This window comes from Vidua chalybeata, chromosome 12, assembly GCF_026979565.1.
Source record: "Vidua chalybeata isolate OUT-0048 chromosome 12, bVidCha1 merged haplotype, whole genome shotgun sequence".
Taxonomy (NCBI): domain Eukaryota; kingdom Metazoa; phylum Chordata; class Aves; order Passeriformes; family Viduidae; genus Vidua; species Vidua chalybeata.
The window spans coordinates 17,475,828-17,503,734 of NC_071541.1; the positions used below are offsets into that span (position 1 = coordinate 17,475,828).

General features: G+C 41.5%; 1 protein-coding gene across 2 annotated transcripts; it reads left to right on the forward strand.

The window, feature by feature from the left end:
* Positions 1-439: 439 nt before the first annotated feature.
* On the forward strand, positions 440-27,426 carry IPPK (inositol-pentakisphosphate 2-kinase). Of its 2 annotated transcripts, none has more exons than XM_053953351.1 (13): positions 440-569; positions 13,972-14,019; positions 17,462-17,557; positions 18,311-18,377; positions 19,909-20,030; positions 20,432-20,521; positions 21,118-21,176; positions 21,529-21,601; positions 22,756-23,035; positions 24,226-24,376; positions 25,440-25,542; positions 26,020-26,099; positions 27,116-27,426. In XM_053953351.1, exons 1-13 carry the CDS (start codon positions 489-491, stop codon positions 27,339-27,341), a joined length of 1,476 nt encoding a protein of 491 aa, XP_053809326.1. In that variant the 5' UTR covers positions 440-488; the 3' UTR covers positions 27,342-27,426. The 2 variants fall into 2 exon arrangements, with proteins under 2 accessions (XP_053809326.1, XP_053809327.1); XM_053953352.1 differs by lacking the exon at positions 440-569 and adding an exon at positions 2,032-2,077.
* The last annotated feature ends 481 nt before the right edge of the window (positions 27,427-27,907 follow it).

The following is a 27,907-nucleotide window of genomic DNA, read 5'->3' on the forward strand; positions in this document are numbered from 1 at the left end:
CCACTCTGGGTGGGTTACTGATAAAGATGAGGTCTCCCCACAGTCTCCTTCTCTCTAGGCTGAACAAACCGAGGGCCCTCAGCTGCTCCTCAAAAGCCTTTCCCTCCCGGTCTTTCTGCATCCCTATGGCCTCCTTTGGATGCTCTCAACAGCTTAGTCCCTTTTTATATAGTGTGGTGCCCAAAACTACACACAGGAGTGAAGGTGAGACCATTGCAGAGCAGAGCATCCCCTTTGACCGGCCGTTCTCGGAGGCAGATGATGCTTTTCCGCCGGTTGTGCCCGGGCGGCGCCTGAGGGGTCCCGCTGCCGCGGCCGCGCTGCCCGGCCCCGCCATGGCGGCAGCGGCGGCGCTGCCCGGCTCCAAGATGGCGCCGCGGCGGGCGGGACTTCCCGCGGCTGAGGGCGGGCGGCGCAGCCGCGATGGTGGCGGCGTGAGGCGGCGGGGCCGGCGGCTGCTCCTGCCCTCCGCGCGGCCCGGGCCGGGCATGGAAGTGGAGAAGATGGATGAGAATGAATGGAAGTACCATGGCGAAGGCAACCAGAGCCTCGTCGTCTCACACTGCCAGGTACGGGGGAGCCCCAAGCCGGGCCCGCGTGAAGGGGGCGGCCCGGCGGGAGCGGCCGCTCGGCCCCACCGCCCGCCCTCGCTGCTTTCTTTCCCGGAGGAGTTTTCTGTCCGGGGAGGTCGGGCCCGTCCCGTGGGGAAGATGAGCGGGCGTTTCTCCGGGTCCTCCGTCACGGCCAGCAAGGATGGGAGGGACGGCAGCCGATGGCCGGGCAGCTGCCGCCTGGAGATGGGAACTGTGAGGAAAAGAGCTAAAAATTCGCCTTTTCTATCATCATTCCCGGGTGTGGGTGATGTGACAGGAGAAAGCGAGCTGGTGAAGGCGTGTTTTTCCCTTTGTCACCCACTCTGGCTCTGTGAGGGGTTTGAGCACTCGCTGCAGTGCTGGGCCGGGTTCCCGACTCTAATTTAGGTTTTTGGCTTTGCCACGGAGCTGCTGTGATGTGATCTCGCCGGTCACTTCATCCCCATTTTCCCATGTACCTGTTGGTCTCTTTTTTTGTTTTGTTGATTTTTTCCCCCTTTTTGTTTGTCTGGGTTTTTTTTGGGTGGGAGGGGGCCACGGGGGATGGAGGTGTATTTTATTAAAAAATACCAGTATAATAGATTCAGCACTTGAAGGATGAATGATTAAACGAAGCTGAATCCAATCAAGCACACTCTGTGTCAGTTTATGCTGACAGTGTATTCGTGCTCCCCTTGCACGTGCATTATTTACTTAATATATTGGGATACATGCCTCTTGAAGGAATTTATTAATTTTCTAAAAAAACGCCTGTGGCGTGTTTGTGCTTTAAAGATGTATTTGTATTTTAGTTTAAAAGCTGGTCTGGATTTGCCACAGAATGTTCTTGATGATTCATAGATCAAAACTCAGCAAAGCCAGAATGTTGAAATGGAGGATTTTTGTAGAAAAAGAGCTATAATAAGAGTTCAATCTTGAGAATAATTTTTAAAAAATATGTCTAAATGAATGACTGAAAATACTGCATTATTTTAATGTTTGCTTTCTGTGTTATAAGTATGAATTGGATGTAAAATATTAATAAATACCAAGCCTGAGAAAATGCTAGAAATCTTGTGGTGCTCTCCAAACTTTAGTAGAGGCACTTCTGTGGCTCTGGCTTTTCCCCCCCTCTTTTTATTTATATCAAATACTATTTAAAAGCAATTTTTGGTGTAGGAGGAACATGTATGAATTTGTTTCCTGTCACATTTAACTTTGAAAAAGGCAGTGTAGAAACTACTCAGTCACTGGATGACGGGAGTCAGGATAAATAATGGATTATTAGTGATGTAATTGTGATTATCTTTAAAGATGTGGAAAGTGAGGAAGTCAGCCAGTGATTCAGAATAGCTGCTGAGTGTGCCAGTTCTCTTTTTAACAAGATGCTAAAACTTTTTTAAGATAGAGTGAAAGTGAAATAGATACAATTTTTCCTTTATAGACAACTTTGAAAGAGTAAAGCTTACATTTTGGATCTTTGTGTCTACTGATGACAAAGTCTGGTAAACTTGAAGCCTATAAATACTATTTAGATGCTAATTGTAACTTTGTGCCTCTTAGGAACAGGATATGCTTGCACCATTAATCATCGTTCTTGTGATCTGGTGTTAAGTTATTCTCAGGTTTGTGTGGATGGATCAGCAGCCCAGCTAAGACATTTTGACTGTCCTCACTTCATTCTGTAGCTTCCCAGTTCATGTTTTTTGTGTATCAGTGCAAGAGGAGGGGATAGGGACTTGGTGGTGGTGGGAGAGACATGAATGGATGCTCAGATACCAGTGAGAGGCCAGATTGGAACAGTGCATGTGCTTGTTGTTTCCATGTTCTGATGTGTAGTGGTGTTTTGAAATGTGGAGAGAAAGCTGCTGCCTACTTCTCTTGGTCTAAGCCTCTCTTCCTTGCTTCCGGAAAATTTGAGAAGTTTTGTTTTTTAAACTGGAACAAAAAAGTGAATCCCTGTCCTTTTGGAGAAGAGGGCATGAGCTGCTTTGCCTCTCAGAAAACGAGGTCTGGGGTGTTGTGTTTGAGCTCCTGCTCTCTGCACCGCTCCTTGGAGCGCTGATAAGAGCCCTGTGCAAGGTCATGTCTGCAGTGCAGGGTGTGTGGGCTGGGGTGGGCAGCCTGGCTGGACACTCCCATTCCTGCCTGTGAGGGCTTTGGCTGGCTTGGGGATGGACAGAAAGAGCTATAAGGCCCCTGTCATCACAGGGTGCTCTCCCGTGTTTAAGGCTCTGCTTAGTTCTTGGGGTTGCTCCATTCCCTGTAGGTTGCCCTTTAAGACATGAATGTAACGCATTGTTAATCCAGTACAGTACCAAATTAAAAAGTTGGTCATGGAAAAGTCACATGCCCAACAAACAGCTCTGCTGGCAGTGAGCTGATAAGCCCTGGACGCAGGCGACACACAGCCGCTTTTCCAGTGCATCCAGACAAAGCTTTGTCTGGCAGTGGGATGCTGGCATCCTGTGGAACGGGCTCTGTTGTTTCCATGAAAGTGCTGTCAGTGCTTGCTGCACTTTTTCCTCTTGCTGGTTATTAATCCTGCAGGATGTAACAGTGACAGGAGTCTCACTGTGTGCTGAAATCACTGCAAGTGCATCTCTGTTCCTTTCCCTCCAGTGCAGGATAAGGATCCTGAGGCACAGCATGGGCTACTTACTCAACACGTCTCTTCTTACTGTGGCAGTTTTCTAGAGTTACTTTAATTAGTTTGGCAGCATTTTGACAGTGATCTGGTGAATAAAGATGGAATGCCTGCCGAGCATTTCCAGTTCCCATTATTATCACTGGAGCTCTGTGCTTGCTTGCTTGATGAGCACTCAAACTTCTGCTGTCATGAATTTTTAAAGTTTCAGTTCTGGAGAATCTGAAATTCCAGAAGATGTACAGAATTATGGTACAAATTTCTCTGGTAGTCAGGCTTTTCCTTTTGGTTTTTATTGAAGCTGTGAATGAATTAAGTCAAATTGAAACTGAATTGTGGCTGAAAGGCCTTTGTGTAGTCTTGCAGTCTGCTGAAGTGCTAGAATGATCAGACAACTTTGCTACCTCGTGATTCTAGTGTGAAATACAGCTGGTAACTCTGAGGTGTTGGTGAGACATCTGTGCTGCAGGACAGATACAGATACAGCTCCACAAACCCCCAACCAAGCACCATCACAGCCATCCAGGTAGTTTAGAAAGGAGGTTTCTTTTTCCCTGAGTTTTTATTGGAGAGTTGCTCCTTCTGCTTCAAATTTGGCTTCAGATTTAAAAAGAGAGCGAAGCAGTGCTTTCCCTTCTCTTCCCTGCTCGTGAGCAGTGGAGAGGGTTCAGAGGAACTGCTGCAGAAGAGTTATCTCCTGGTTAGCTGTTGTGTCTTTCTGCAGCTCAGATCAGAAGTGAGCTGGAAATCCTCCTTTGGACTTCTGCACTTCAGTCAGTTGTTTGCTCTTATGGGACACTTAACACTTCATTTCAAAAGGCTTCAGTAGGTGTTTGTAGAAAGTAGTGTAAGCAACTCTAGGAATAATAACTTGGATTTCTTTCTGCTGTTGAAACATGTGCTTGTAGTCTGTAGTAGTTGCTCTATGACATGAAGTATGTACATTCCTCCCGGCCTCTGTTTTACTTGTGTGTTGGGATACTGTGGTAACCAAAAGCCTAATTTTGAAATACATTTGAACATTAAACTTGCATTTCAGGGTGAGTATGGGGAAGTGGAAAATAGGAGGCTTTTTCCTCCAGCTTGGTTTTTATTCAGTGAGATAGTCTAGAACAACCTTGTCATGTTGTTGCAAAAGGTTGTGGTTTATGGCTTGAGATGCCTGGATTATTAGTGTTCATCTACTCCACGTCTTGGAATGTTTGCAGCTCCAGCAGATATCTTTGGGTTTTGGTACAGGACTTTAATTAGTAAATGCATAAACCATCTCCAGAGCAGCTGTGAGCTTGTAAGTAAGAAAAGGGAAAGGAGGGAAGATGGAGATGGGAAGGGAAAGCTTAAGCATAGCTAAGGAGTCTGGATGAGGGAGTCAAGCCAGGTAATGAAGATTGCAGAAGATTCTCAAAATTGGTGCCTGTAGTAAACAAATAATATGTCTTTTCTCTGTGATATTTATTTTCCCTTCAAGACCTGTAGTAAAGATGGAGGCTGTCCAGTGCTACTTTAGAAGCATCCTTCCCAATCCTTGTGCTGGCTGCACAGGGGACTGTAGTGAGCAGAGGTGCAGGGAGAGAAGGGGATCTTGTGTTTTAGCAGCAGTCTCTGCTTTCATTGCATCTGTAGCTGCTTCTGCTGGCACCTGCATTATGATGGCTGCAAAGCATGTGTAGGAAATCACTTTCTGCACAGAGGGGAGGGCGACTTTGAGATAACTCTATGAGAAGGGCATTTGTGTCAAATCAGGGTAGATAATTGTTCCTTGTAGTGCCTTTGCATTATGAAATAGTTTTCCTGTGGCTGTTGATTGTTTTGTTTATAAGAATAATGACAAGTTCAGTAATGTTGCAATAAACTTACTTGAAGAGAGGACAGGATTGTATGTTTAGACAGAAGGGTGTTGCTGAAAGAGTAGAAAGCTTCTAGTTAGAATGACTTAATTATCTGCAGCTTTCCTCTGGTCTTGTTTGGCACAAAGGGATGATGCTGATCATTAATTGCTGTCTCGCTGAGAGAATCTTCTTAAGGTGCTTTTTCTGATGATGTCATTTTGTACATGTCCCAAAACTTGTGTGGCCTGTTTCTTCTGTTGTTTTTCTGTGTAGAGTTGCCCGAATCTGTTTTGTGCTATTGAAGTTTGTGTAAGTACTGACACCCCCCAAACTTCCAAGTTGTTCCTGAGAAATTCCAGATTGCTGACTATAAAGCAAATTTTTAAAAAGTAGTGTTCTGTTTTGTGTTCAGTTGTGTTCTGATTGTTTTTTTTTTTTTCATTAATATCTATATATGTCTTGATTTCATGGAAAAATAGAACAGGCTGATGATTCCTGTATTAAAGAATCTTCAGTTAGGGAAATTTTGCTGTTCCTGTGGTTATAAATACAATAGCTTATTAATAATGGCCTTCTTTGAATATTGCTCTGATTAAATATGGCCACATTCTGGTCTCTTGGTCCTTTTTCAGAAAGATATTACCAGAAAAAGTGAAATGCAACTTCTATTTCTTGGATTTAAACTTGACTAATTGGGAAAGGCATAGTTATGGTAAGACTTGAACTTAAACATTTTTGTCTCCTTGATGAGATTCTAGTATTTACATTCCAAACTTTGCTGATTCCTGCTGCTGGTGGATTTGGCAGTCATGTAATGTAGGGAGAAGTTCTGCATTTGATTCTGTAGAATTTTCTGCCTCTTCTGTTTGATATTTGGGCTTGTTTTTTTTTTTTTTTTTTTTTTTTTTTTTTTTTTTTAAATTTTAAATTTCATAGGGCATTTGTTTGACCTGGATTCTCCAGCATTTTTTATTTTTTTGGGCATGTGCATATCTCAGCAGTGTCTAACTCTAAACATTGTTTAACAAAGCCCCCACACCTGCACATCTTTTGCCTGCTCAGACAAAAGGACAGGAAGACAGCTTGATGACTAAAGATAATAGTCCTTCTTTCTTAGTTGTCATTGCTCTTGATTTTTAGCATTTTATTTACTTGTTGCAAACAACTGGAGGAGCTTCTGCCCAAATTGACTGAAGCAGCTATGAAAAGCAGTTGAAAAAGCCAGGTATGTGATCAGGGTGTGTCATCAGTGAAAAGAAAGGAAGAGATGCCTGTCTTGCTGGGAACAACAATGAAATTTTTATGAACAGAGGGCAATTGCCAGTTTGAGTTGGAATTTGGGAACCTTTGTAACACCTGTATTAAACTGTAGAATTCCTTGCATGGACCTTGGCTAATTGATATTTAGATACACATCTATGGTCAGTGGATGAAAAAAAAAAGACAGATTTGTATTTGTTTGTGTTTAGTTCTTTGGCTAAACAGGTACAATGTGACTGTTGATGCCATAACTAATTGACCTAACTCTACTTGAGTACAATCTACAAAGGTTTTATTATAAACAAAGAATTAAAAGTTGAAAGTACTTCCAGTTCTGTGAATTAGCTGTGAAACTTTTTATTGACACACGCTTTCCCCAAGTTATTAGGTTGAGTCAGCATCAAGGAATTTTAATTCTGTATCAGGATTTCAATTCAATATTCTACCAGTAGTTACATTTAAAGTTTTCTTGTGTTTACCAGGTTTCTGCACTGGAAGGATGCTGTGAATGCAGAGTGGTTTAGTGTCTGACATGAAGTGAAAGGGAAGGTGGCACTGGGTAGCAGGGCTGAATGTAGAGAGGAGAGAGAGGAGAAAGGCAGCAATTAAAACTTCTCTTGTATGAGTGCCTTAAGTTTTGTAGATGCAGATGGGGAAACACAGCATGTGTGTGGATGGAGATGGGAGACAGAAGCTCTGTGGTCTAACACTAATCCCATATGACAGTGATCATTTAACTGCAGCAGCAGCACATCTCTCCTCCCTGCAGAATACTTATTTCAGAGGTGCTATCTTTTGCTAATAACGAGTGTTGGAGCAGACTTGTCTTTTGGTGACCTTCTTTGGAAATTTTGGAAATTCAAACTTTACTTTGGGTCTTTTTCTTTTTTTTTTCTTTTTTTTTTTTTTTTTTTTTTTTTTTTTTTTTTTTTTTTTTTTTTTTTTTTTTTTTTTTTTTTTTTGTGGGACTTTTGAGAATGCTGAAGGCTATATCCAGTGAAAATGTAAAACAAATCCCAGTTTTGCAGTCAGGCTCACGAGGTCATTAGCCTTGATTAAAAATGATCCTGTTTTTTTTTCTGGTTGGGTTCAGTGCTGGCTCAAACTTGAATGAGTTCCTTTTGCAGTTGAGATCAAGTTGTTATCTCAAAAATATTTCTTTTGTGCCTGTTACAAGTGCTTGTAATGCAGTGATGGAGTTTCTGCCCTCAGCTGACAGTGGCCGTGGGCTGGTTGCTTTGGATAAAGAAGCCTGGCTGACCCAAAGCTGTGTAGGAGTGCTCAGTCTAAGATATGCTACTTTATTCACTCCTTTGGTTCTTCCTTCCTCCCAGCTTTTCAGTGGCTGCTCCTTTTGCCTCAGTGGGTTTGTCTGAGACATGGAATAAAGTGCCAAGGAGGTGTTCTGACCTCCTTGAAGTGTCCTCCCTGACCTGCTTTTACTCGGGAAGGAACAGTCACTGGATTCTACATGAGCACAAGGCCTGCTTAGGTGCCTTCTGGTTCACTTGTTCTGGATGCTGAGAATTATTCACTTGTTCTAACTGTCCATTTAATTATTTAACTTAATTCTAATCCCTCTCACTGTTTTGACTCTTTATTTCCTGCCCCCATTAATAATTTCCTGGAATGCCTGGTTTCCCCAGCATAACATCAGATGACTTGGCAGCTTAATGCTGGGAAGTGTGTGTTGCTGATAGAGGGGGCTTTAGAGCAGCTTAAAGGGAGGAAGCTTAGGATGTGTTTTTATGTTCTGATTGGTACAACTCACCTGTTTGACAGATGGATGAGGTATTTGATATGCTTTTAAATATTAAGGGCCATTTTTCCTTGTTTCACAGCAAGGACGTCAGGGCCATGTGCTGTGCTACCCAGACAGTGCTAATGCACACTGAGGGCCAGGCATCAATGGGTTTATTCATCCTGTTCTCTCTCTGGTATGTGTTTCCACCTCATACCAGTGGGTGTTTCACTTGATATCATTTCAGGTGCTCTGATTAGCTGCTTTGGCTGAAGGGCAGACATTTCCTCCTCACTCTTGCTGAGTGAAATCATTAAATTCTCTTGGAATTGGTACCATCTGTGCATTGCAGGGTTATAGAAGCTTAACTATAAAGTGAAACCTGAGATAGTGCTTGACTCTCACGGGAATCAAGATCATAACCAAGCAGAAAAAAAAAATTGTAATGAGCACCTGAAGTCTGATGCAAGCTGTGAGCTCTGTGCTAAAGAAAACAAGTGTCATGGGGGGGTTTGCTTTGCAAATAAGGGTTTGCCATATTGAATGGTGTAAAGCCAGATGCCATGCCAGAAATCCTTTATTCATGTTAAGAAATAAAACCATTGTTCTTCAAGGACTCCTGTGCTAAATAAAAGAGTATTGTTCCTATTTCTGAATGCTTCTTTGCACTATGGGTGAGCAATTGCTAAACTTCCTCCATACAGGCAGGAAATGTAGCTTTCCTCACTTTGTTTTGTGTGATCTTACCCACCTTATGTAGAACAAAACTGAGATGGAAAACAATTGTGTATAATACTACCAGTGTATTTAATTCAAAAGCTACAAAATTTTCTAGTACTTAGTTTGTTTCCATCTCTCATAACCCTTCACATTGCACAGCACACTGACCCTGGATGAGGAGACCTTTAAAAATGTCTTATGTTGAGTATCATGAAGGTAAGCTTTGGCTGAAGTGCCCTGGGCAGCATGGTGGGCATGTTTTCACTGAGGTCTACCATATCTCAGAGGGACACACTCTCCCTGTCACTGTCCTTTCTGAGATGTGAAGATAGCACTTCTTTGTCCATTTTTCTCCTTCCCAGAAATGGCATTTTCTGAATAGAAAACCATTGTTTTCTGTTCAAATCCCTAAAACTAGAATTGGAATTGAAGGGGTTATGGGATGTAGATTTGGAATAAAAAAAGTCAGAATAATTTTTTTTAGTTGGCAAATTCTGCATGCAGTGTGTTACTGCAGGAGTAGCTTAATATCAGCTAAACAATTCCATAGTTCATGTTGAGTACCCTTGGAACTGTCAATAATCAGTATTTGCATATCACTGTGTTCAGTTTGTTTCCCTCCCTTGGACTGGAAATTAGATTAATGAGAATGTACTTTCTGTAGGTGCCATTGCTGTAGGTTGTTGTAAACCCACAATGATTAGGGAGCACTAAATAACTGCAGTGGTAGGTTCATCCTTAGAGCTGTGTTTGATAAGTTCTTGGTAGCTCTTCAGGGTCAGCCAAATAGTGAATTAAGTAACCAGTTACAAAGAAATTCAGAGCCCTTACAGACCCTATTTTCCCCAAAAGTATTTGACTTTGTATCTTCATCTCCTTTGGCAGTGGCTGGTGGTGGTGTGTGAAATTAGTTGGAAAAAATAGCAGAGTAAGAATTGTAGAAAAGATTTGTTACCAGTCTTTGAGAGTGTTTCACCCATGTTTATAATTGGAAACTTGTGACTTTTATAGGCACAACTTTAAAAGAAAGATGGGTTTTCTTATCTGTTTCTGTATTGTGTGCCTTTTAAAGTAACAGATAGGTGACTGTGTCATGTAAAATTGCAGATAGTGCCTGCAAAAATACTGGTGAGTGTTTAGATACCAGAATTTATGAGGTGTTGTGGAATGAGAGAGATGATGGGTGTGGGAAGGGGCAGGTGGAGTTCCTTTTGGGACTTAAAAAGTTGCTTCTCAGAGTCTTGTTCTCTACCAGTCGGTCTCACATATGTGAGCCCAAGCTGGGAATCAACGAGATGAGAATCTTTTCCAGTTTCGGAAGGAGAGATGTCAGAGTAGTGCTTTGCCTCCAGACAAAAGCAGTTAATGTGAGCTGCTTAGAATAATAATAGAGTAATAACAGATGACGTGAACCTGCTTATTTGGAAAAGGAGAAGCTGATGTTTCCCAGGCTTTGTGTTTGGACAGGCTAATTCTTCGTATTTTTTTACAGAAACTTATTTTGAACCCGTGTGAGCAGAGGTGGTAAGAGCAGAGGGAAAATATACATCTTTCTGTATGTCTAAGCAACTTTACCAGCAGTAGAGCTAATTTTAATTTTTCCTATTTCTTTCACTGCCACCAACTTTTACTGGATTTTTGTTACTAATGTAGCAAGAGACCTGAAAAAAATCTCCGTGATGCAAACGAGGTTGTTCCCTGAAGGGGAATATCAAGATTATAGATTTGCCCCAGTTGTATTTAACTTCTAAAAACTCTCCAGTTCAGGAGGCCTGCATTTTATGACAGTGAGGTCATAGAATAAGGTCATTATCAAACACCAGGCTGTAAAGAAACAAATGTAAGCTTTTATCCTGGTTTCATAATTCTACTGCCTAATCTAAAGTACCTGGATTGATTCCAGTCTTATTTTGGCCGAGCTACCAAGGATTATTTTATTTTTTGGATTTTATTAAGATTAATATAGTAGCTGTAGTAACTGCTCCGGAGAAAAAAAATTCTTACAGGTAAGCTTTTGGGGACCAAGCCCAGGACACTGTTTTTTTCCCAGGACACACGAGGACAAGAGCTGTGTGTGTACACATACCGCTGGTTCTGTGATGCCACCGATTTAGAGTATTTTCACAGCTCCTCCCAGGGCTCCTTCTCTCCCTGTTGGCAGTCCTTAACTTTGTTCTGCTCTAACCCAAACAATTGTTTGATGATGGGGTGCTAAAGAAGCGTTTGCCTTTCTTGGTTGGGCTGTAAACTGCGGGCTGCAGACTCCAAACGCTGTGGCTTGGGATCTTGCTGCCCCAGAACACCTCTGGTTACATCATCGCCGGCCCAGCGCTTGTGGATGTGTTTTCAGAGACGCACGTTTCGGTATCCTTGTTGCTGGTGCTTGTTTTCAGCTTTCCGTAACAATTGGAAATGGTTGTTGTTGTAGGCCGAGTATGGGCCTGGAGCCACTAAGAACATTGTTATCTGCCATCAAGCTGCTCTGCTCGCATGTGAGAGTTGTCCTTAAATTCCTTGTTTGAGAGTAGGAGCAGTAGTATGTGATGTTCTGATGGGTTGGTTATTTTTAGTCTTTTGTCACTAAATGGAGACTGAACATGCGCAGGGATTAAAAAAAAAGTAGAGAATTCTTCCTTTGAATTAATTATTTTTCTAACTTATCTTACATCAAAAGATTTGAAGCCTTTTACTGTTTTATGTGTTACATTTGCCTACATCCATGCACTGTTTCTTTTTTTCCCCCTTTGCTTGCAGCCTGCTTTTTTTGTCTTTTTATCTCTCTGACACTGTTATCCAGCTAACTAAATACTCTGATGGAGCCGGTGCTTTGATGGAAGTGGTGCTAGGTGCCTCTGTAAGCCCTTCCACTGGTTGTGGAGAAGGAAATGTAGGGAGCATTAGGATCTAGTTGATCTGACTCAAAGTGCTAAGGAGTAGTGACAGCCTCTTCAGAGACCCATTCCCTTTGGAATTTGGGCCATTCTTGTGCATGCAGATAAGTATGGCATATATTTGGTGTTCAATCTGTAAATATAAAAAATTGAAGGCATTTTAAGATAACTGACAAAAAACCTCATGGCAACAACCACCTACAGTATTTCCAAGTAAAGAAGCAGCCAAGTGAATCAGAAATGCAATAGTGTGAAAAATGTGGGCCAATATTTTTGGTGGTGATACTTCTGAGGCAGTTGGCATCTGTGACATCTGATGGGTTAACCTTGGTGCTGTGGAACTGGTGTTGAAATGCACAAAGGGATGTATCTAGCTGGAAACTTGCCTCAAAATAGGAATGAAGTGTATTGAGGGTTTTTTGATGTTTGGTTTCGGGGTGGGTTTTTGTTTGGTTATGGTTTTGTTTTTTTATTTCCTCTAATCATCTAATAGTCTTACTGAAATGTAGTTTGGGCTGGCTGGTTTAATTGCATCTGTGAAGTTTTGTTTGAACAGTGTTGTGTTTCCTTTTGACATCTTTAGGCCAGCAACGTGTTCTTCTTTTGCCATATGTAATTTTGGTCATTTTGCCAAATCAGAAATGACTTACTGATGAACAAATACTGTTCTGAGTCCTGTGAGAGCAAATCAAGTTTTCCAGAGCACTGGTTGGAATCTTAGCTGGGAACTGATTAAAAGATAAATATCTACACTAGCCTTGAAAGATTACAATATCATTCTGAACAGATTAGAAGTAATAATCAGATCACTCCATCACTGATCCACTTATGAATAATTAAAGTAGGAGACCCAAATGGTTGAAACACTGTAAGAATAACACACTGCACACAGAGCTACAGGCTCATCAGGCCTGGGCTCTGTTACTCATGTGTAGGGCATAATGAGAGAGAGAGGAAATGTCACCAGGAATCTTGTCAAATCCACGTGACTGTAATTACCACTCTGGTGGTATCTCCTTTACTGTTGGGGCACTGTGAGAGTGTTTTCCAGATGTGGGTGAATGCTGAGATTTATGGTGGCGTGAAACTTTATAGATCTGGAAGGGGCCTTGTCTGGCTTTCAGTGGCAATGTCTGAACCTGGACCTAGTCTTGTTATTGTTTTGGATGGCATATTGCCATTAGTTTTGCTTCTTTCCTCTTTCTCTCCATGTTAGTAATTAAAGATATCTGCAGCTCTCTCCCTCAGCATGTGCAGAAACAGCTTTCAGCTCTGAAATATGGAATAGATCTGGTGCTGTCATGCTATGTGAAGTTTTTTAATGGCAAATAATTTGGAAGGGAAAAAGCTTGGATTCCATAAACATGAAGTACAACTGGGACATTTTGTCTGCATTGTCTTTGTCAGTGAATCTGAATGCACTTCTGTGCCAGTGCTTTAAATGGATGTAATCCTTTTTGGTGTCTTGGGAAGGCCCAAATGGAGACAGACTGGCTAAGAGTGAACTGGAAAACAGCTGTTTGTCTCTACCTTCTGTAATGCCCACTTGTTAATATCCCATTGTACCTGAATAGGCAGAACTACATCAGTGGAAGTATCTCTAGGATCAGATATTTAGGCAGACCAGAGGCAGGGCTGTGTGTTGCCTTTTAAGGCAGCAGGTGCCTTAACACCGTGTCAGACTTTGATTTTAATTTGTAAAGTGTCAAGCTTTTTGAGTTGTTACAAACTGATAACAATTGTAAAAATTACAAAAATTAGTGAGTTTTCCTATGGTTTTAAGGTAGAATACTTGGAAACATGCTATATTTGTTCCTGTGTTATGTATTTACTCTGCAGAAGTTTATGAGCCCCAGGGTTTAGTGTCAAGTTCAGCTGTGTAGCTGCTGCTGGTAATGGTGTCTCCTTAATAATTTGTAATGCTCTGCTGATACTGTACATGAAATGGGCCTTGTGTCTCTTCTGGGGAGCTTTGGTGCACAAATGCCAGGGTGGGGGTGTTTGTGGTTCCATGTGAGCTTTCCCAGATTTTCAGAGCAGTGCTGTAAGCGAAGGGAGCATTTCCCTGGTGTACTTAGTGACTGGAAATGCAGAGTGGCTGCCTCGTTAAACTGATGGCAGAGCTGGCAGCAGACATTGCTGTGTTTGATTTCAGCTGGCGTATTTGATTTCATGTTGAGTGAAATAACCATCTAAAATGTGCTTTTCTGGGTTTTTTTCCCCCTTAATTTCTCAGAGAGGTACATTGGGGAATCAGACAATTGTGTTTATAAATGCTAATGAATCCCTATTCTTTCCTGTTTTCCTCCAGCGCTGTGTGGTGCTACGGTTTCTGAAGTCCCCCCCCAACCAGAATAAGGTAAGATTTAAACCTGTCCTGTTGCTGAATGCCCTTGGGTAAACTAATAGCCAGTGTGAGGAGAAACAAGAAACCTGTGAAAGAGCTGTGACTGGCAGGAGTAAGAACAAATGGATGTTTTGAAATGTGCCTGTGTTTCAGGGGGTTTGGCAACAGGAGGAAATCTGAGGTTGTCTTATGTAACTGGGATGATGGGAGTGCTGATACCAAGAGCTCTGTGTGGGGCAGGGTGTGAGGCTGCTGTGTGTCAGAGGGCAGAGCTTTCAGCTGTGGCACAGTGTAAATGTTCCATATCCACCTATGGGAGCACAGGGATGCTGAGGAAGAAAGGAGTTTTCCTGGCTGTAGCCAGGTGGGACAGAACAGGAGCCACACAGAACTGGTGTCATGGTCAAGGTCTGCTGTTGACCACCTGTTCAGTAGCCAAAAAGCCATGGAATCTGAACAAACACATGAAATGTTCACAGAATACCCTTTGTCAGTGAGTGATTTAGTGTCCTGGCAGGACACAATCTCACAGTTTCTTCCATGGTACAAAAAGGTTTTCCTGCTCGAGAAGGAACTGGAGTGAGTTACTTTAGATTTCTTCTAGCAGGGATAAAAAAATGATCAAAAACCAAAGGTGGAGCATAAACACAGAGTTCCAAGGAAGAAAAATAAGAAAAGAGAGCACAAGGTTCAAATTCTTTCATTTCCTCAACCTCAAGACGAGTCTTTAGGGTGTGTTACCTGAGAGATACAGGGAATGGCTTGAGTTGCAGCAGCCCCTGAAGCAGGGCTTTGTGAGGCACAGTGACACGTTGTTCTGATGAGGGAAATACAAAAAGCATTGGGGCTCTACTGAGAACTGGTGTGTCTGCCTAATTTTAGGAAAAAAGAAACAAGGATGAATGTAAACTAAACATCTAGAAAGGGCATTTTATTGCTTTAAATCAGGAAGATGAATGTGAAAAGCATTCAGTTTTACAAGGGACAAGTTACTAAAACAGAGAAAGGAAAAATTAGTGAACACAGCATAAGAGTTATTTGATGGTCTTTCTGCTACTATTTAACTTGAAAAAAGGTCTAGTAAAACCAAAGTATGATTGAAGTAGATTTTTGAGCTGCTTTTATTGGCAGGATTTCAAAAATGTATCTTGTGCTTTGGTAGCAGCCCAAGATAATAATGTTTAGTGTTAACAAGAACAGTGATGAGTCCAGGGCACCACAAGAAAGGAAACAGTGCTTATCTCAATTTTTAGTATAGCAGGAGAGGACTAGACCACAACTTTACATAAAAAGTCAGTCTGTTGCAGTTTATTTAAGAAAACAGAACACTGAATGCCTGCCCCTTTTCCTTTTTAGTTTTTCAATTTTTAAATTTTAAGTTCAAAGAGATTGTTGCATAGTAATTGTTTTTAAACAATTGACAAAGTATGAGAGAGTCACAAAGGAAGGCAGGAAGTGACTTTTCAGTTACCCACCACAGCACTGAGGCTGGGCATACACATTCCAGTGCTGCATGTTGAGGAGACCTGGCTCCAGTGTTTTGCATCTGTCATGCATTGGGAGTGTGCAGACTTCCCAATTCCCTCTAAATAGAAGGTTTTGTAATTTGAATATATTTACTTATTCTGGTGATTGATTTTTTTAAAGGACCATTTTTTCTTGGAGCAGAACAGAATAAATATTTTATCATCAGATCAGTAAACAAATCCTGGAGAATCAGTTTTGGGATGAACTTGCACATAGAAAGAATGACAGGGAAAAAGTTGTGGGTTTGTTTGTTTGGTTTTTTTTTGTTTTGTTTTTTTTTTTTTTTTTTTTTTTTTTTTTTTTTTTTTGTTTTTTTTTTGTTTTTTTTTTTTGGTTTTTTTTTTGAGTAGTCTGTATTCCTGACTTAAGCAAAATTAGGTTCTGAAGTGTTCTGTTTCTGTGCATGACATCACAGGTCATCCAAGGTAAACAATGCTGAAGGAAGCAGTTCAAGCAAAATGTTTTCTAGTAATACACACTATGAAATTCAGATGTGAACAAATAGGTCTCAGTCTCTTCTGTTTAACTCCTTTAGGAAAGGTAAAGAAGTCTGGATGCTGTTTTGTACATTTAATTACGTGTTTAATTTTGAATTTGGGATTAGATAATTCAGTAATTGAACAAGGTGATATTATTGTGCATTGTTACCTTATTGTTATGATTGAGAAATACTCAATAATGTAACTGGTGAGTCTTTCCATGTAGTAAAAGTGACAGCAGTAAATTTTAATGAGCTGCTTATTTCTCAGTGTGAGAGTGTGTGTATATATGTTAACCCCAACCAAACCAAACACAAACCTGTGGGTGCTGTGTACGTCAGCAAACCAGGTCAGAACCATCTGTAAATGGGAATTAGCTGAGATTTCTGTTACTGATGAGATGGTGTAATGTTCCTTCTCACCATTCAGGATTTGTTTAAGTTAGAGAAGGGGCTGTTGTCATTTGTGATTAGTGCTGGATGTGGTCTTTCCTCCTTTCTCTAGGCTATGTCAGTGTCTGGGTGTTGTCCTCTAGTATTTTATTTCCTCTTACTCTGCTCTGTTTATTATTTTTTCTCCTGCTCTTGTTTTTCGTCTTTGATTTGCTAACATGTACCCAAGTGTTGCATTTTCTTTTCCTCCACTTAATCTTATTGTGAGGTTTTATGAGGGTTTTTTGAGTGTGTGTGTTACAAAAGGACAGAGTAGCTTTGAGGTTGTCTATTGTAACAATGAAATACCTTGCAGAGAAGCAGAGTGTGCCGGAGTGCTGGGAATGGCATAATGTTGCTGTAAAGCTCCTTTGCTCCCTCCTCAATGAGTGAGAGTCTGCCCAAGTCTGACTGTGCAGTTGTCCCTGTCCTGCTTCCAGTACTCATGGAGCTTCTAGCTCTTGTCTCATAGAAAACTTTCCTTATGAAATTACAGAATATCACATTACAGTAAGATTTTTCACTGGCTAGGGCGGGATTTGGGACAGATGGCAAGTTTTGTACCTGTTCATGCCAAGGTTTGGAATATGGCTCAGTCTTTGCAGCCATTCTTCCCAATCTCCGTGATGTATTTTGTAACACTCCAAGCCTCTTCTGCTCTGCAGCTGTTGAGCACCTCTTTGGACTGCTGGAGTTCTCTGAGCTGTTTTAAGAATAATGGTCAGAGTAGGTCTCGAGCAGTCTCCCCTTGTTCCACTTTTGTCACTTCCTCTCTCCTTTGTCCCCTGAAACTGAAGAAGAATCATCTCTTCTGACCATTTTTCTGTTTGTCCCAGCCCCTGAGGTGGCAGTAGGGAAAGAAATTTAGCATGTTTGAGTCTGTTTGACTTCAGTGTGCACTGACCTGACAAGCTCAGCAATGAAGTTATTTGTTAAATCACTGACCAGGATGGGTGTGTGTTCTGGAGTGTTGTTATCATTATTTTGGAGTTCAGTTACTACATTTCTGTCTTCCAGACTCCAGAGGAAATACTACACCATCTGCAAAACATCGTAGACTTCGGAAAACATGTGATGAAGCAGTTCTTTGGGGAGAACTATGTTCACCATGGGGTAAATGATTTGTTTTTAAAATAAATGGCTTGGGCATTGTAAACACTGAAGTGTTTAGGAGAACACTGAGTGCCAGTGAAAGGAACTAACAGGGTTTGCACACAGGAAGCATTTGGATGCAAACAGGGAGCCTGCTCTGTGCTGATGAGGTGATTGATTGTACTCAGTGGTTTGGCTATTTCAAGCTACTGAAGAAAAGTGTGGTCATTTCTTTGCTTTGCCCAAGGCAAGAAGGGTGTGTGTGTGAGAGAGATTTTTATACTAACTGCAAAACAAGGGGAGAAACCTGGTTCATCTAAATTGTTGAGGTTTCTGTGCAGTCAGAGGTCACCTTTCCCCTTGCTCTGTTCTTCAGGGCAGCCAGATCTTGTTCACTGAACATCAGATAAGAGAAAAAGTTACAGCTTCACCTGGAACTTGAGTTACGCAGCTCTGCCTCGGAAGGGTGGGATGTGAGACATGGGACTTTTTCATTTGTGGAAAGGACAAAGTGATGCAGGTTCCTTCACACACATTAAACCTGCACTGAAAATGCTCTTTGTCATGCATTTATTTAAGTTAGTCCTTGGTTTTTATAGAGGAGCAGGTGTTGCATGTGATTGCAGGTACAGCTGTTCACAGAGTGAACCAGAGGGAGAAGCTGCTGACTGCATACTTCAGTGTACTTTGTGGAAATTTGCTGTTCTATTTCAAGACTCCCAAACTGGGTATTAATTTTTGCATTAAAATGTTTTCTTTTTTGTTCCCCAATAGGAAATTATTCAACTGCCTTTAGATTTTGTAAGACAGCTGTGTTTGAAAATCCAGCCAGAGAGGCCAGGTAAGTGGCAGGGGTGGGATTAGAATGGGGCTTCCTCAAGCTGTAAAGCATTTTCCTTTGTTCTAAAGTAAAAAAAGCATCACACTACAGAATATAAGGAAACTTTTTTTAATATTTAGACAATGATAAGTTGAAAATTTGTTGTGGAAAAAATGGATTGTGTTCTGGAATTAAAAGTAGAATGTAATAGCTCTAAAATAGGCAAAACACCCTTGTGGTGTTTTATGTTCCCAAATGTTCCTGAGAGTGGCCAGAAACTCCTGCTTTAGCAAAACTCCTTGAAGATAAATACAGTGTTAAATCAAAGTACTGTGGTCAAGTGCTTTGATACCTTTGATCCAGGAAAAAAAAAAAGGGATTAATTTATAGTGAGCATAGGAGACACTATTGTTGATTTCTCCTCTCCTGTTTGAGTAAAAGTTCCATAGTGCCAAGAACCAGTGAGGAAAGTTAATAGTGTCCAATAAAAGTTTAAAAACCAATGATACTCTGGAGGAAGTGAATGATAGAATTTAGTTTTATTTTTCAAAGTTAAACTTTGTGTGTCCCCAGCTGCTGGGGATTGCAGTGTGGTGGTGGGGAAGTGGCAGGTGCTTCACAACAGTGAATCTCACTTTTAGCAGGAATTTTTTTTAAACCTCAAGGATTTTTTTTTTCAATGTTACTCTTCATATAAGCCTATGTAACATACAAAAGAGCTTCTCTAATACTTCAGATTTCTGTGCCTTTCTGATTTGGCAAGTGGCTTTCAGCTGTGAAGGTGTGAAGGATGTACTTTTGCTTAAATTTAGAAAAAGAAAACAAACGTCAACATTTGGTTGGAGACAGAAGGCTTCTTGCTCATCCTGGTGAAGCAGTATGGCATGACAGGCTGGTGACTGAGGCTTTGGTTTCTCAGATTTATTTTTGCTATTGCAATATATTTTTCAGAGTGGGCATTTTTCTTAGCAGTGGAAACTGTAACAGGAGCATGTGTTCTGTGTGTCTGTTTAATAACAGGTACTTGAAAATCTGGGGGTATGTGCTCTTGTTAACTTTGAACTACAATCTCACAGACCTTTCTGTGCCCCAAAGGATGCATGTGGAGAGAGGTTTTCAAAGGATTTTTATGGAGAATGCCTCTTGAATTTATGATATTACTGTCAATTTTCAGATTCTTTTGACTCAGCTGAGGGATGGTAGGTCATGCATAGTAAGAAAAAGGGAGATCATATCTTTGAATAAATATATGAATGAGTCACTTTATCTGTTGTTGGCCAGTCCATTTCCTTGCTGTTTCAGGCCTCACCTTTCTTGGGATGAGCTGGGAGCTGGCCATTAACAGCAGCTCTTGGGACAGGTTTGAGGAAACTGAAACCAGGCATTGATAATGGGGAGGGCAACTTTGTGCAAATGCAGAATTGGCTGAAGCTGATAAACCGTGTGTCCTGTCCTTCCACGCTTGTTCCCACGGCCCACCTGGTGAATGGGACTGCTCCAGAGCGAGCAAACACCCCAGAGCTGATCTCCCTGTGTTGTTGTCTGTCCCCAGAGTGTCGCTGTGACAAGGACATGGACACGCTGAGCGGTTACGCGATGTGCCTTCCCAACCTGACGCGGCTGCAGCCCTTCCGCTTCGCCGAGCACCGGCCCATCCTCTGCATCGAGATCAAGGTGTGCAGGGGACAGAGCCTCAGGCCAGAGGGGCTTGTTTGTCTCCTTGAGCTACACTTCTGGCCCCAGCAGTTTTCAAGGACTGCAGCAGTGGGGGAAGGCAGAGCTCACTGCTTTCACTGTGACCCATAGGAGGAAACAGCCCCCTCTCTCTTCCAATTCCCCATCTTTTGAAACATGGGAAATTCCCAGGTGTTACTAGGCTTTTCTGTAGGCCACAGCAGTTTGGTGTGTCATTATTTTTTAAAATAATCAGGAGTAATTCAGCTTTTAAGTGCTGGAAATTTTTATAATTTTTAAAAATTTTCCTTTAACTGGAAAGCTTTGCATATTGTATGCCTTTATGTTTCTATAGAGAGAGACATTTGTATTTACGATCTTATTTTGCTTGTTTGTTTTAGCCAAAGTGTGGCTTCATTCCTTTTTCCAGCCATGTTTCACAGGAGATAAAGCACAAGGTGTGTCGTTACTGTATGCATCAGCATCTAAAGGTAATCATTAAGTCACCCTTCTTTCCTTTGGCTGTACTGTGCTCTATTTGCTGTTCCAGGCTTGCTTTCCTGTTGAAACTTGCTCAAATCTCTGATATGACTAAAGCTGGTAGGAGGATACACAGCTGAGTTGCTGGGTGTGAATTTGTTAATGAGAGATGGAACAAGTTCTGTGGGAAGCTGGAAGCAAACAAATACAATATCAGCCTTTGGGGACTATGAATGCTGTGATTGGGTCAACTCTGATGTGGAACTTCCTTCCCAGATCAGCTCACCAAGTGCATTCTGTGACTTAGAACAAACAGCACGTAACAGGCACGGAGTTCATGGACTTGTGCCTGCTGTGACTCTGGAATGGTGTGACTGTGACTCCCTGAGATTTAATGTGACCTTTCTCCCTTGTGAATGAAGTTTGAGTGACTTGAGTTAAAAATGACTGGGAAACACCCACAGTGGTCATGAGTTTTGTGTTCAAAGTTGTTTAAACGTCCTGACCTCTGAAGGCAGGATGTCAGTGCCACACACCTGACTGTTAAAATGGTAGAGCAGCTGTTCCAGGTAGAGAGGGTAACAGCAGTGCTCTGGGTTTTCCACAGGTAGCCAATGGAAAATGGAAGCGACCAAGTAAATATTGCCCGTTGGATCTCTTCTCAGGGTAAGGATTCTGTGGTTTTGCCCCCCTCCCCCTAAAATAATCTGCATTACAGATTTCTTGCTTGGATTACTTTGCCTTTCACTGAGGTATTATGGTTGATCAATGCTGGCTTATCTGGACCTTTACAGCGATTATATCTGGTGCTATTTCCCCCTTTACACCTATCTCAGCAATCAGAGCTCCCTTTTGCAGCATAACATTGCACCCAAGAGCTGTTCAGTGTACTCAGATCTGAAGTTCACTTTGCCTGTGCCATGACCTCAGTGTGAGTAATGTGCTCAGTGCATGTGCTCATGCCAGGTGTGAACATGCAAAGGCTGTGATGAAACATTCTTGGCTTTGTTTTCCCTAGAAATAAACAAAGAATGCACTTTGCTTTGAAGAGCTTATTACAGGAGGCACAGAACAACTTGAAAATATTTAAGGTAAACAGTTAAATCTCTTCTTGCTTTTTTGCCTTGGATTTTAAACAATTTGACTTGAGCATCTAAACATTCAAGATCTTCCTTCAAACCTACCTAATCAGACCATCACTGTTGGAGCCCATCAAGAGGAGGAAATGGGGAAGTTCTTTGTTAATTCTGAGTAATTATTATTTCTCTGTCCTCATCTGAAATCTAACTGACTCAGAATATCCTGAGTTAGAAGGACCCATGGGGATTGTCCAAGTCTAAATTCTGGCCCTGCACAGGCACCCCAACAATCCCACCCTGTGGCTGAGAGCATTTTCCAAATGCTCCTGAAGCTCTGGCAGACTTGGGGCTGTGACCATTCCCTGGGGAATGAATTACTGGGAAAGAATCACTGAGGTGCAATTAATAGAAAAGGACTCTTAAGGTGACCAAAGTTTTAAAACTTTATGTACTGCTTCAGGAAGAAGAAAATGGAGAACTTGGCATATTGCTGCAAATACTTTGTTTTAGATTCCTGTTAGAGCACTGATGCAGGCTCAGGGCATAGCAGGCCTCACTGAGGAAGAAAAAAGTGGCATTCCATGACACTCATGTAGGAAAAATATGAAGCAATAACTGATAATTTATGGAGATTTTCAGATTAATTCTAGGAAACAAGAGTCTTTCAATTTATTTCCAATATTGAATCAACAATTTGAATTACTTAAATTTCTATGAGCTGCCCTCTTTTTGTACTAGTAGATAGCTGTCACATCTTTTCTTGTCCCCTTTCACAGCCTTCCCTTTGCCAGTCTGGGCTGGTAAAAAAGGGTTTTTCACATGGTGCTTTTTCATTCCTGACATTATTCAGAAAGAAATGATAGGAAAATGTGCCAAGTATCATTCACCTGTATTGTTCTGATTCCTTACAGGCCATTAAGTTGGGAAAGTAGCTCTTGATTTAAACAGTGGTTTTGGTTTTCATTCAGAGGTTGTTACTTGCAGGTTCTGATTAGACTTAAGAGGACAAATCTTTAAGAGATTGGGAATGTGTGTGTCTGTATGCAGATTGTTAAGGTAATAACACTTTCTATGCTTAAAATATTAGACCTGATGCTCTGAGTAGCTCAGTATGAATAACTTGACTTCCTGATGTGCCTAAAGACTTTTTTTTCTCCTTGTTGCAGAATGGGGAACTAATTTATGGCTGTAAGGATGACCAGGACTGTGTCTCTGACTGGAATGAACTTGCTCGTCACTTAAAACCTTTCTTTTTCCCTTCCAACGGGCTGGTCAGTGGCCCCCACTGCACAAGGACAATTGTTAAGGAATTAATCCACGTGATCACCATGGCGCTACTGAGTAGCACCGACACCTGCAGGGCAGGCGACATGAAGACAGTTCCCATTTCACAAGGGAGAAGCTACTGTGAAGCAAGTGCTTTTAATAAGGAGCTAGTAAGAAATGGTAAGGGCTATAATTTTGTAAAAACTGTCCATAATTTACTGTTCATGGAATCCCAGAGTGGTGTGGGTTGGAATGTTACAGGCCACCCAGTCCAGCCCCCTGCCATGGGCAGGAACACCTTCCACCAGAGAAGGTTTCTCAGAGCCTTGTCTGATGTAACAATTCAGATCTTTGTCTCTTGGTTATAAATACTCATATGAGGATGGAAACAGGGGAATTCTGGTGGCATTTAAAAAAAGACTTCTGAGCTGTGTAGCTGCCAGATAATTGTTGTGAATATAATGTAATGTTGTAGTGAGCACTTACGGTACTGTATCTAATAAATAAATAAAAATAAATTCAGGAGGTGGTACAGGAAAAATGGAAGAAATAACAGTTTGAGCTGATAACAATAATAGATATTCCAAACAAGTGGGGAATTTTTATGTTGTATGTGATGAAGTTGGGCTGCTTTGGTTGGTTTATTGCAATACCCGTACTTTGCCTTTCTCTGCTCCTCCTGTCAACCCTCACCAGGGCACAGCCCATGTTCTTTTCTTCAGCTGCTCTTCTCTGGGTGAAGAGAGGTCTGAATAACAGAGGGAAAAGCAATGGGAAGTGAGAGTGGGAAAACTGTAAATTAATTCCTCAGTGCATAAGTTCTGTATAAGCTCTAATTATTCAAGATGCTGCCAGTTATCCCAATTACACAAACAGCACATTTTTTGCTCTGCTTTTGAGGAAGACCTTTTTCACTGCCCATGGTTTGTTGTAGTGCTGGAGGAAGAGCTGTCTTAGAGAAATTAAAGCAAATACAGTTCTTGATACTGTATAAAAAAAGACCCCAGAGCTGACATGCTACATTACTGTCAGCAGTTGACAGTGTTCAAAGTGAATTTGTGGTGGCTTCAAACTCAGATGAGACATTTCTCCTGTGGACTCAAAATGAGTAGATTGCAGTGGTGTGTTTTGGTGGTTTTTTTTAGGTAGTTTGTAGAGTTCAATATCAGGTGTTTTATCCTGCAGTCCAAGGAGCTGTTTAAATCTGCAGGTCAGTACCTGCACCTTGCACTTCTGTTTGGAAACTGAAGTGTTTTGAGGTTTCCCCCTACCTGTGACTGGACTGAAAGTATTTTCTAAACAAGCACATGTAATGGCAAATTGAAGCTAAGACTTGTGTCTGCCTTATTTTAAAATGCATTTTCTTTTAGGTAAACATAAGTTGGAAAGCTCTGGTTTACCGAGGGGTTGTCTCCTTTATAAAACCCTTCAGGCTCAGATGCTTGACATGCTGGATATTGAAGGACTCTATCCTTTGTACAGTAGAGTTGAACAGTACTTGGAGGAATTTCCTGAAGAGAGGTAAGACTTGATGGCTTTCCTTTCCAGTCCTGAGTAACCAGGACTGCAGGCAGGATTGGCTCTGTGCACACACTCTGTGGCACTGCACGTTCTGAATTTCTAACTGAACTTCCAGCTGATGTTGGTCACTTTGGCCTGAATTTTAATGATTTTGGAACGTTCACAACAGGCTAAGAGAGGAGAATGCTCTCTTAGTACTGGGGGTTGTGTATTTGCAGAAAGGTACTGCAAATGAAAGGGGTGGTTTCTCCAGTCCCCAGTACCTGCAGAGCTGGGAATGTCTGCAGGGGTAATAATGTTCTGCAATGATGAATGCAAGCTGCTGTGGTTTTTTTCCTCAAATAAGGCTTATTAGTGCAGTAATAATTGCTCCAAGCAGCCTCCACTGGGGTGCTGTTCCTCTCCTGTGCTCACACGAGGGCACTCTGGCTTCGCTCAGGAACTGCTGCTGCTTGTGCAGAGCACTGGAGAATGTGTTCTTTGATCTGTGGGGGGTTTGTGTGCGACAAACGCCCCTGGGAGGGTTCAGTTTCTCAGCAGGGGCTCAGCTCTTCAAAGGGGGAAAGAAGGAGCCCAGGACACCCCCCATTAGCACATGGTGTTGGAGCAGAGCCCTGTCAGATATGCCTTTGCCCCCAGTTCATTTTCTGTACAAAATAATATAATATACATATAAAATAGATATCAAGGTATTATTATATATTTCTTATATATGTATTTTCAGCAAGGCTTCTGCAGCTCCTGCAGACTGCTACAAATTTTGAAACTTACCCATTTTTTTGCAAAAACCCCATAATTTTGCACTGGTACAGAAATGGCAGTGGATTAAGAATGATTCATACTTATAAAACCCCACACAACCCAGATCCTAAGCAGCAGCAAATCTTGAGTGATTTGAGAATAGCAGGGACTGTTGTGATGTTGGTTGGCAGTGGGTTAATACTTGGATTTGTTTATTGTTGGGTTGTTCTAATCTGAGTGTCTGGGCTGCTGAGGAAAGAGCACACTGAAAACCAGCACATCGTTTTGGCTGTCTGTAAATCTTCTTTTAACATTTATTTAGAAGTACGTTACAGATAGATGGACCTTACAATGAAGTGTTTTATGAGAAGCTGCTGGACCTTTCCCTGGAAGATGACGGGACAGTGGCATTTGCATTAACGAAGGTACTTCGCACATTGTTGAGGTTGTTTGGTCTGTCGGTGTTAATTAACCTCTGTCTCACTGAAAGGGCTGGATAATACTTGGAGGTAGCACCTCTGGTTTGTCAGGGTCTGTGCAGTTAAAATTCTTCATTGTGTCAGGGTGCATCTTTATACCAGAAGCAGTTAAAAACAAGTTTGTAGCACCAGTTCCTGAGAGAAAAATGGTTTATTGGCTTTCTAGACTGAGGAAGCATTTGCAGGAACTGGTGCTGTTTGGCCTTTAGGAATATGATCTGTAGGAAATAAACGTGACTCTTATACAAGATGCTGCAAAAGCATCTGCTCCTGCCAACCTTCTGTTCCAGAGAGAATTTCCAGCTCTTAAAGTGCCAACATACCAACACAGGGGGTGCAGTGCTGCTTTTTGTAAGGAACAAGATGCTTTACTCAGGTAAACACCTCTCTAAGAGAAAACATGTGTTATTTTCTGTTGTACAGGTGCAGCAGTACAGAATAGCAATGACTGCTAAAGACTGCTCCATCATGATTGCCCTTTCCCCCTGCCTGCAAGATGAATGGTAAGAGCTGCCTGCACCTGCTTTGGAATGGCTCCAGTTGTTTAGAAATTGGGATGTTTGTACTGTTCAGGCAATTCAGTCACTTAAAAAAAGTGTGTGGGGGTTATGGGGGGGTGGTGTGTCCAAATATTTGGCTGTGAGAATTTTAGTATAGTTCTAAGACATTTATGACCAATGTCTCTTTCTAAAGAGTTTTAAGTTGATCAAAAGGATCAAAGTTTTAAATTTATTCCCTTCTTAAACTTTGAATTGACTATTCATAGTAGCTCTGGATGGTTTTAACTAGGTACAGGTTTTCTGCCTTGGTGCTCTCATAGGAGAGATTTTTCAAGCTGAGTTGCCTTTAATGGCCTAGTTAGAATAAAACCAAGGCAATAATCAAGAGGTGACAGCTTTGGCTGTCAGGCAGGAGGCTTTGCCATAATATTATCCCTTTTGGTTTGTGTCAGCAGTGCTAGCTAATCTGTTCTTCTGCAGGGGGCTTTGCTTCACCAGAACCCTTTTATTTTTAGAGAATGCTGTTTTCTGCATTTGTCCTGCAGTTCTCCAGTGAAGTGTCAGTGATGGACATGATTTGTGCAATGTCTGACTTCAGAACTCCTCCATCCCATAGCATGCTTGGACAGCATACTAAATGTTTTATTATCTTGAACCTAAGTAGGAGTCCCTTTTCTGCTTTTGCTGTTAATAAGGCTGTTGCTTTGTATGCAAAAGCATGAATAAGGCTGTTGCTTTGTATGCAAACCTAGAAACAGCTTAGATTTACTAAATACAGTTTGCCTTCAAGTTGTGTGGAAGCTGAAAGGAAAATGACAAGAAGATATGCCAGCAAGGTCCCATCAGGACTGGCAGAGCTGGAGCTATAATTTCCTAAGTGCTACATTAGCTGCAGTTTATTTTCTTGAGCTCCCACAAAAGTTCTAAGATAAACATTAGAGTCACTTCTGTAAAGGGACACGTAAATCAATAATACTGGTTTCAGTGACTCAGATGTGCAATGTGGTTTTATTTTCCAGCTCTGAGCAAAGACCTGTGGTACTGACATCCAAATCCAGATTCACCTTCTCTGTTTCTGTGCTGGACCTGGACCTGAAGCCCTATGAAAGCATCCCCCACCAGTACAAACTCGATGGTGAAATAGTCAACTATTACCTGAAAAACGTACAGGCCAAAGAGGACCCAGTTATGTCCAACCTCTTCAAGGAGAATGAAGACTGCACATTAGTTCTCCATAAAGTGTAACCATTCCCTTAAGGTTATTTTTATTCAAACACATGAGAAAGTGAAAGATTATTGGAATACAGTTATGGTGATTTTTTTCCTTTTCTATTGTGTTCAGTGCATTTTTCAGCTGTGAATGTTTTTGCTTTATGAAATGATTTCTAATGGGTAATGCCTTCTCAGAGACCTGGGATAGCACTAAGCCACATGTTTGCTAGATAACCTTAATGAATGTATTTAATGTGACAGAACAGGTAATGTGCCATACCTTGGAACTAGAGAACAGATCAAATTAATATGAAAAGTCTACTTCCTTAGAATTGAAAGAGCACAGAATTAAAGGTTTCCTGAAGTATTGCACTAACATAGAAAGCCTAATTACTAACAAGAGAATTACCTTGGACCCTGTGCTTGGAGTCTCCCTCATCCCTACTAAAGGAGGGAATGCTCTGGCAAAACCTACACAACACTTTAGCATTAATCCACTGGAAATACAACCATGCAGTGGCACTGCAGAACATTTCAGTACTAATGCATGGACTAGGAACACCAGGCTGCCTCCAGAAGTTGTGTGATCACCTTGTATC

Coding starts and splice junctions, on each gene's coding strand:
- IPPK (XM_053953351.1), top strand. CDS start 489: ATGGAAGTGGAGAAGATGGATGAGAATGAATGGAAGTACCATGGCGAA. Junction 570..13,971: donor TCGTCGTCTCACACTGCCAG/GTACGGGGGAGC, acceptor GTTTTCCTCCAG/CGCTGTGTGGTGCTACGGTT. Junction 21,177..21,528: donor CCGTTGGATCTCTTCTCAGG/GTAAGGATTCTG, acceptor TGTTTTCCCTAG/AAATAAACAAAGAATGCACT.